The sequence below is a fragment of the Chenopodium album genome, chromosome 17 (genome assembly GCF_948465745.1).
Source record: "Chenopodium album chromosome 17, dcCheAlbu1.1, whole genome shotgun sequence".
Classification (NCBI taxonomy): domain Eukaryota; kingdom Viridiplantae; phylum Streptophyta; class Magnoliopsida; order Caryophyllales; family Amaranthaceae; genus Chenopodium; species Chenopodium album.
Genome location: NC_137850.1, coordinates 50,795,615 through 50,805,355, shown reverse-complemented (window position 1 = coordinate 50,805,355; position 9,741 = coordinate 50,795,615). Strand labels below are relative to the sequence as shown.

General features: G+C 33.3%; 1 protein-coding gene across 1 annotated transcript; it reads right to left on the bottom strand.

Moving 5' to 3' along the window:
• Nucleotides 1–4,408: 4,408 nt before the first annotated feature.
• On the bottom strand, nt 4,409–8,387 carry LOC145588481 (uncharacterized). The gene is made up of 2 exons (XM_081645127.1): nt 8,101–8,387; nt 4,409–6,281 (listed from the first exon to the last, which is right to left on the bottom strand). Exon 2 carries the CDS (start codon nt 6,241–6,243, stop codon nt 4,702–4,704), a length of 1,542 nt encoding a protein of 513 aa, XP_081501253.1. The 5' UTR covers nt 6,244–6,281; nt 8,101–8,387; the 3' UTR covers nt 4,409–4,701.
• Nucleotides 8,388–9,741: the final 1,354 nt, after the last annotated feature.

The window sequence follows — 9,741 nt, the reverse complement described above, 5'->3', positions numbered from 1 at the left end:
TTCTTTCTTTTCTTGGCTATATTGTTGTGTTTTTATTTGAATTATTTCTATGTGTCAAAAAAGGAGAAAAATATCAATTACAAGTTGCGAGAAAATCCAAAACAATTACTTGAGCAATTAGAATTGTGGAATTGTCCTATAGAATTTACAACCTCCGTTTCATGTTTTTTGCAACTTTGGAATATTTTATATCTCACAAATAATGGCCAAAGTTGCAAAAAACATGAAACGGAGGTAGTAATAATACTTCGTATTGTTCTTTCTCTATGCAACGAATATCATGGTAGACATTGTGTTAAGTTTCATTAATAGGAGCAACTTGAGAAATTTATCAACGTATCATTGGTATATAAACATGAAACAATTGGCCATTACAATAATTTGATTCACAATTAAAGTGTATTCGATTTATAAGATTTAATATGACAAAACTTTAAAACAAATTTAACTATTGTTAATTCATTATATACTCCGTAATAAATTAATGTGGGAATATATTCAAATAAGCCTCAAATTGATTTCAAATCAAACTAAATATCTCATTGTTTAACTATGACCTGTTGCCAGAACAAATTGACCTTGATTGAAATCTTATACTTTCATGCTATCTAGGTCAAAATTAGCTAGATCTTCTGTTATTCCTCTCAACATGGTTAAAAAAATCATGGAAGATTGTTTCAAAGAAAAAAAATGGAAAGATATCAGAAATATACAATATAGTAATATTATAGAACATAGTTTTTCTTAAACCAGCAAAAACATTTTTTTTTTTTGAAAAAAAGTCCCAGCTGAGATCCAGGTAGTTTGGCAGAGCAATGAATTCCAAGAATGGCATCCAAAGCTAACTCAGAGATAGTCCAACCATGTGAATTATTGGATTTATACAGGTATAAAAATACAGTGCAACAAAAGAGGACCACGTGTACAGGGTGGTGTTATCAGTTTAGAGTATGGATGTATTATTAAAAGAGTATAATTGTACGTGTATACTCTTAATTTTAGTGCCCTTAATACTCAAGTTTCACAGTTCATATGACTTGGCCTGTTGTTTTTTTGAGCCTTCCCTGACTCCTGAAGTTGCCACAAGCTATGCATGAATCAGAATTGGAGAGAGGTTTATTTTATTGATTTCATTAACTGCTTTCTTGTATTCTTGTAGAGAAGGATGTCGGCACGGCCTAATCGTGTGCTTTCGGGCTGGCTAAGCCCGACCCGTGACCCATCCTACTTAATACGTGTCATGTCATAATGAATTTTCAATTAGCCCGTCTAAGTATATAAGTCCATGTGTCACTGTGTCATGTTTGTATGTCTAAATTGTAATCGCGTGCTTTGGGGTTGGTTAGGCCCGACCCGTGACCATCCTACTTAATACGTGTCATATCATAATGAATTTTCAATTAGTCAGTCTAAGTATATAAGTCCATGTGTCACTGTGTCATGTTTGTATGTCTAAATTTTAATCTATAACGTATCTTGTTGTAACGGCAATACAATAACATGTCGTGTCTACCTTATGCCTCATAGGCTCATACTTAGTCTAATAAGCCTATGTGCTATATTGCTGTCTTGTAACAAGAGTGAAAAACCAATTAGCTAGTCAACTTATTGTTGCATAACATATTGGCATGTAAGATATGTCTCATACAAGATTTTAGCTACGCAACATAGTTGATGAAATACTTAATAACGACTTTCATCGAACACTAGAATGTAAAATTACACCCTCTCGATCTGCCACATAATAAAAAGCTTATAGCAAGTACGCTTAAGTATACATTAGGATACACGCAATACGTGCTTATCTACAAGCATGTTTGAGTAGATGAGTCACTAAAATTATTGTTTAATGAGTGTGTTAGATGCGTGATTAGCTCTTTATTGACTTTATAGATAAGGAGAAGTTAGATTCATCCTACTTTCTTGGACCAAGAACTGGTAGATGGAAATAGAAGAGAAGCATCGTTACTCGCTAATGTTGGTTAATTAATTCATTCTACATCTCTTTTGTGACCAAATTAAGGGTTTTATTATGACAATTAGTATTATTAGTGCAGAAATTGAGGGTCCAAAAAGAGACAAGTTTTGAGCAATTTTAAACAAAGTCACATAGGTATGGTGCTAATATAGAGAACAAACTATGGCCTCATATTATACAAATGTTTGCTAAAAGTAAGGCTACAATTTATGGGTAGTCAGCTTCCTAAGAGTTTCTCATAGTTAGATTACTTAGATAACATAGATTAGTAGATTACTAGAGGCTAAATCTTTTATTATATATTGTTCTTAATCTTCTTATAAGATTCAAAGAATCATGTTATTATTTGTTGCAAGCTTCGTGTGCATTTCATTAGATGATATATAATGTTATCATGATGTACAATGGAAGCATAAGAAATGATTTGCTTCAAACCTTCAAATCTCAAGCATTAACCAACTCGCGGAGTGTGTGAAGGCATTGTATTTAAGTACTTTCAATTACTTGAACTAAACTAGTTGGCTAATAGAACATATATAAAAAAAATTACTACTACGTATTATCATTCTACAAGTACAAATTTGACATTATTAAATATTTGTGAAAGTCTAAAAAGAAAAGTGCTCATTTCAATATTGAAAATTCAAGGTGTACATCCCAAATTCCCAACTATGCAACAATTATTTGTGAATAATTTTTACTTTTGATTTGCCAATTATTTTCTGTAGTTGGTTGATCCAAATATCCAATGGTGAATGTAAGTTTGAAGCTTCAATGGGCTAAGAAAGTCGAGCAAAAGAATCCAAAAAAAATTATGATTTTGACCAATCATTTTTAGTTTAATTTTAAGTTTTTTTTTGTAATTTTTTTTAAACCATATGTTATTAAGATGATATGTATTGACTAAATAGTAGCCACAACAGGCCAGGAAAGTAAGTAGATCAAACTATTCCGTAATATTCTGTTAAGTTGGGTTTGGTTGCCTAACATTAACACTTTAGTCTTCACTCTTCATTTTCTTCTTCTACTAACAAAGCAATGAAATGGAATCTCAAGGCAAACTATACAATAATGAGTCAATTTTTAACTATTTAATTCTGTTAATTTAATCGTTATTAGATATGTTAATTATGTAGTTCATCACTTGTTTTGTTGCTTTGATTTTCAAGTCAACGTTTTTGAAGATGATATAAGTTACTCATCTGTTTTCATTTAATGGAAAAAGAAGTGGTAGGTCAAACCTTTGTCGAGCATACAAACATAATTGCACGATTCAGCGCCTGTTAAGAAGGGTTTAAATAATATAAGGATTTGACCATCGACACGAACACTTTAACAACTCGTTTGATAGGCAACAATTAATGGCGGTAATGGTATTTAGTTTGCGAATAATGTTGTAAGGAAAATTTCGTGTCAAAGTGTATGATAAATTGATAATGAATGGAAATGGGATTTTAAAATAACACAAATTAGAGAGCAGAGTTGCATACACAATTCATGTAAAATCATGAAACCCGACATATAAATTATTCCAAAAAACAAAAGCTATATAGAAGCTCATCCCATCATTCACTTATTATCATCTACCAATCGGGTTATATGACTAATTAAAGACATTGAATCTCAATCAACTGAGAAAAACAAATAAATAATGTCAAGACCGAAAAGCGTAGAATCAGTAGAAACATAATCTTTAGACAAGACTCAGAAAACAGGGGTTAGAAAATTGAAAGACCCAATCGTTTAAGACCCAAATGGATTAAAAAATAACTTTGTAGACGACATCACTCAACACCAAACAAGGTACTATAGTATAAGAGTATGCATTATACAAGTATATTATCAGGCATGCCATTGAGTTATACTCATATCTAAATGCTACATGCAGAAAAAAGAAATCCTCAAGTGCATTATAAGAATTCAGAGAACACCTTTCAGTCCATCACCTCAATCTGTTCATATATGCTGCGGTACTAGTAAAGTTGTATATGTCATGTAAATTGACAATCGATAGTATAAGATAGGGGCGGAGCCAGAAATTGTTTATTAAGGGGGCCAAACTTAATATACTACGTAAGTATTGCAAAGAAAAATTAAAAATAAAAGTGCAAAGTAAAATAAAAAATAAAAGTGTTGGGATTAGGTTTTGAACCTGAGGTGAAAATATATTTCATTACCAACTAAAACCAGCTGAACTAACAATAACTACCATAATACTTTGCAACCTTTTATATATAATCTATACCACCAAGGGGGAGGCCATGGCCCACCCCAGCCCCCCCTTGGTTCTGCCACTGGTATAAGATAACCTATTCGTATAATCTTAAATCTATATCATTATGAGGCATTACTTATTGCTGATGAACCTGAAATGGGTTACGAACCAAACAATGTAAGACCCCAGTAGAGCTTAGTGCTGAGTTCTTTCCAGCAGGTTGCAAGAATTGAAAACTTTAACAGCAGATTTAAGCAAGATTTTGTTCTTCAGCCAGGGAATGGGGGTTTAAATTCAGACATGTAGCTGAATTAATTTAAATTAACCTACATTTACTGCAAACTTGAGATTACTGTTTTCTAGATGATCAAACGATATATGAAGTATTATAGAACTAACACCACAACCTAACATGTTTATGTAGGCGAAAAAAGAACATAACTAAACTAAAATTACAGCTTAATATGGGGATTGGAAAATATTACTCACATTGCAAAATCTGAACAAATTATTCAGACACAACTTCTTCTGTGTTCTGAATCTCATTTCTGATCTCAGGCAGTGTGTCCAAATCCGTCCTAGATTCTCTCTCTTCCTGCATAAGGGCAGTAGTATCAGAAGCATCAATAGGGTCATGCTGAATATGGCCTGTAACCTCATCAGAGTGAGACTCAGCAATTTCATCTGACGCAGCTTCTCCACTGTTATCTGATTTATCACCCTGATTTTCATTATCTACAGAGCTATTTTTTGCAGCTTCCTTGGTATCCTTATCATTTGTAATGTCATGGGATGTAGAAAATGTAGAATTGTGTAAGCTTAAGGATTCTCCATTATTAGTATTTACATCGTCAGCTTTATTGCCATCTGCTGACGTTTCCTCTCGGCTCTTGTCATCTGTAGCTAGTTCGATCTTAACATCCTGTTCCAATACATTGCCTGGCAATTTTGGTTCTTTATCACCAGGCAATTCCACGGTACCATTTTGGGACACATTAGAATCAAGTGTTGTCTGTGTTTCATTAGAAAGCAAAGCTGCAGAATGTTGACCACCAGCAACAGTTGAATTACTAGTGATTTCAGGCAATGTTGAGTTCTGTAGTGAGCTAGCATCAGGCTTTGTCAAGTTGACTATATAGTTCTTTGGTTCAGTAACTGTTACATTAGAAGTCCCAGTGTTAAAATCTCTTGGTTGCACCTCGGGTTTGATCAACTCTTCAGCATTATCAGAGGTTTTGTTATCATGCTCCTGCCCAAAGTTGATCTTTCCCCACATTTCATTTCCGTGACCCGATGTCACATTCTCAGTTTCTGAATTAACAGATTGAACACTGTGAGCAACTTCACTGGAAGCATCATCAGCCCTATAAAGCATTTCTTGGGCTTCACGAGTATTTGTTCTCCCTACATCATGGTCCTGCTCATCTGATGTGACCTCTTGTTCACCGTGATCTTCTTTACCATCGCCATGTTCTTCAGATTCAATATGAACCTCCTTTTCAGTGTTCTCCTCATTATCTTCCTTTTCAGGTTGCACTTCATGAGCATCATCATTTTCTTCATCTTCAGTATGGTTTTCTTCGGTGACATCCTCTTTTTCTTCCCTCTCTTTATCTTCATCTTCAGCTTCCTCTTCACGTTCAGACTCAGTCTCCGTCTTTTCTGGTTCGTGTTCATCTATTTCATCATCTCCACCTCCTCTTTCCTCTTCTCTCTCTACAATTTTGACATCCTCTATTTCTGACTCATCCTCTTCATGTTTGTTATCTTCCTCTTCTCCATCTTTTTCATCTTCATCTTCTTCATGTTTTTCACCATTTGTATCTACCTCCGTGATTCTAGGAATATCTCTTCTCCCGATTCTTGGGATCACACTATCACTTTGAACCTTTACCACATCCTTAACTTCATATTCCTGCCTTTTCTCATGAGAATGCTTGACTTGGTAAATTAACCAAATGCAAACAGCCAGCAAGACACAGATTTGCAAGATGTGCTTCACTTTAATTCCTTTAGATCTATTATTCCTACTAGGAGATTGCTTGAACATTTTGACGTCCTAGATAATCAGCTGCAGTAACAAACCACCTATAAAAATAGGCAAGACATTAATTCACAAAGGTTTAAGTATGGCAGCAAAGACCAATTACTGTAACCATTCTAACAATAGGTTTCTCAAGTTCATCATGCTGTAAAATCATGCAAAAACATCAACTAGACTGAAGTAAGAACTGCTAGCTGTATGGCTTCTGGCATTCAGATGATTAGATCGATTACATGTGAGAAGTATCAAAGATGGTTGGTTCCTAAAATATTCCAGAAGACAAGTATGGATTGGATGGAGTGCCAATATTACAGGTTGCAGCTAAATCAGTCCGGAATGCCTCTCCAAGTATTACAGTAGAATTATACGTGTACAGATAAAACCTTTTTATAGGCATTCTATTAGAGTAACAAAACATACAGATAATACCTTGTCCAGGAATGCACCTAAGATGATGTCGAACTTGTTAGCATAAATATATCTTTTATAACAAGGACAAACACAGTCTTTTGGGAAACATAGGTCTTAATGGAAATTACATAGTGCACAATTATCTCCCAACTTCACATATCTCAGTAATGTGGTACCCATAGAGTAAAAGCTTTGGTGGTCTAGCCTAGATATATGACCTTAATTATACAAAGTAACGAAGAATGAAGGGTAATGAAAGATTGGAGAAGTTACTGTCCTGCCAGTCACAAAAACATACAGGTGATTGTGAGTTTTTTGATTCATTTTTACATTTTTAAAAGAACGCATATCTTGAGTTTTAAAATAGCTATTACCCACAGAAGTTTAAAGTTGCTCGGGAAAAAGAAAAGATCTAGTGCTATCCTAGCATTCAACAACTTTAACAGAATCGACTAATAGCAACAGCTGATATAAACACAAAGCATCTAGCATATACTGGGTGAAGATAACAGAACAGCAATCATCCATGCCTTCTAGGATACAGCCAACAGAATACCCATGTATGGTTCTAGCTTCTGTAAGTCACCTGTTTTCACTTATGGTCTAAGGGTACTAACAGGAGCATTTTGCCAAGCCAGTCTCTTAAACGAACAAAACATGCAACAACGTCCATATAAGACCATTCCTTAAGCCTCTAAAGAGGAATAGCTAGGGCTTGGTGGAGCTGTTGCAAAGACGTTTGTTTTTTACTAGTAACGCCACTCACTAATCCAAACTCCACAAATAACAGTAAAGGGGCAATTACTCAAACATCCGGTCAAGTCCATTAATCCATAATAATTCAATGTTGAAATGATGATGAATAGCGACTGTTCGCCAGGAAAATGATCAAGCACTTGGCACCGACAAATCGAATAGGCCAATTAAAGCGGATTGATAAGGACATTCCATCCTTGACAGGTTGTATGCACTAATGTATCAAGGTCCAATAGCTCTCAAGAGAAGTACAACCACAGGTACATAATGTATAATACATAATACATCGTAATTAATTCATTTATCAGCATGTACGAAGTAGATTAAACCCATATCAGAAAATAGTTCAGAATGACACTGATAACATCATCTCTTTTCTCATAAAAAACACAAATCCCATCATTAGATTCACAATTACAGTAACCCCACAAAGATTAACAATTAAATTACACTGAACACTAAAAAACCCATAAAAAAGTGAAAAACCCTATTCTAAAATAACACCAAAAACACAAAATATCAGCATAAAAAACATAAATTCAGCTCAATTCATGCAATCAATCAAAACCCAGAAAAGAATCACCAAGAACAAACCAAATCCCAATTCAAAAACATCAAAATAAATAAGAAAATGGGCAAATTCAGTACATTAAGAATTGAATCAACGAATAAAATTGAGAAAGAGAGAGATTATACCTAATAAAGAAGCAAAGAACAGAGCTTGGGCAATGCAATTAGAAGCAGAAGAAAGAGAGTGAAGTGAAGAGTAGAGTTAATGTGATGGGGTTTTGAAAAACCCAAAGAAATTTAGTAATAATTAAGGAAGGATCTGAAATTGGCGACACAAGTCTTGAGATTGAATTTGGGAAAACGTGGATTCTTCTAGTTAATGGTTAGAAAGATAAATTATTGATGAGAGATGACACTCTCACTCATTCACAGGTGAGTTGTTGTTGAAGAGTGTTAATGGAGGCTCCACACTTTTTTTATTTTACCTTCAAGTTTTATGTTGGACTCGTTCAATTCGATTAATAACTCGGCCCACAATCAATCCCACGGTCCCACTTTAGTGTACGTAGATCAATCATCATACATGAATATACAGATTTGTCAAAATAGACTCGACTTAATCTTATTGAGAGCATAAATATCGTATTATATATATATTTTTTTAATAAACAGATTTGTCAAAATTGACTCGACTTAATCTTATTGAGAGAGCATACTGTGTTGGTTAATATTTTGTAACCTAAGACTCAAACTTGATAGACTTTTATTTTAGTTGTTGATAGAGATTTTATTTTTACAAAGTGAATTTATTTTTTATATATTTATCTAGACTTATCTTTTACATCTAGTTATATTGAAAGTATTTATCTCATAAGAAGTGAAATAAGGTGAATTAAGTAATATCTTTATTATTGTTACTTAAACTAAATTTATTTTCTTTGTGAATTAGAATTAGCACTTGGATTGAATTATTTTCCTAATTTACACTTATTTAGTAGGTAATTTTTGAGAAATTGTGACTCAAAAGAGAAATGTTGGCTAGCATTATGTTTCACTCTAGTCCAGAGCAAAAACTACCAATAATTTCTGTGTCCCAACAAAATGGCTGTCCCAATGTGTCTAGCACAAATGGTTAGATGAACTCAAAGAGTCACATCAATTTTTTTTTATTTTTTTATTATTATTATAATTTTTTTTTTGGTTCAACCATTAAATCACATCAATATTATTGGAGGGATGTAAAAAATTAACCGTACATAATAAATATACCAATCACATTTTTCTTATTTTTGGGCTAAGTAAGGTTAAGTAACTGGATTTTTAGGGGAAAAAAGGGCTAAAGGGAGTCTTTTGGAAAGTAGTTTTCTACTCCGTATAAATTATGAAAAATGTCATTAATATTCACCTTCGTGATAAACTGATATCATTGACGTTGTTCACCCTACAAAAATGTAGAGGTATCTTTTGAGTTTTTATCTCCTAATAAAAATTATTTTTTAAACCATTTTTTCTTTTTATCTTAAAAAAATCATTACATTCGTTGGATGATTATTATACCCATTGAATTACTCTATTTTATGGGTGATATATGCATATATCGGTAAAATCATTCACAATTTTTGTGAACGTACTAATGTAGTTCACATGATCATTAATATTATTTTGAAACCTCCCAAAATAGTTTACTACAAGTGGATATAAAAGTTTAGTTATAGAAAATGGAGTTGGTTTTTTTTTTTTTTTTTTTTCGAAACAAAGCTAGGAATTGGATTAACTAGAAGACAAATTGTCCATGAGTACAAAAGAGGCAATTGCAGGAGGACAATG

Excerpts from the sequence above, each read along its gene's own strand:
- LOC145588481 (XM_081645127.1), bottom strand. The coding sequence starts at position 6,243 with ATGTTCAAGCAATCTCCTAGTAGGAATAATAGATCTAAAGGAATTAAA.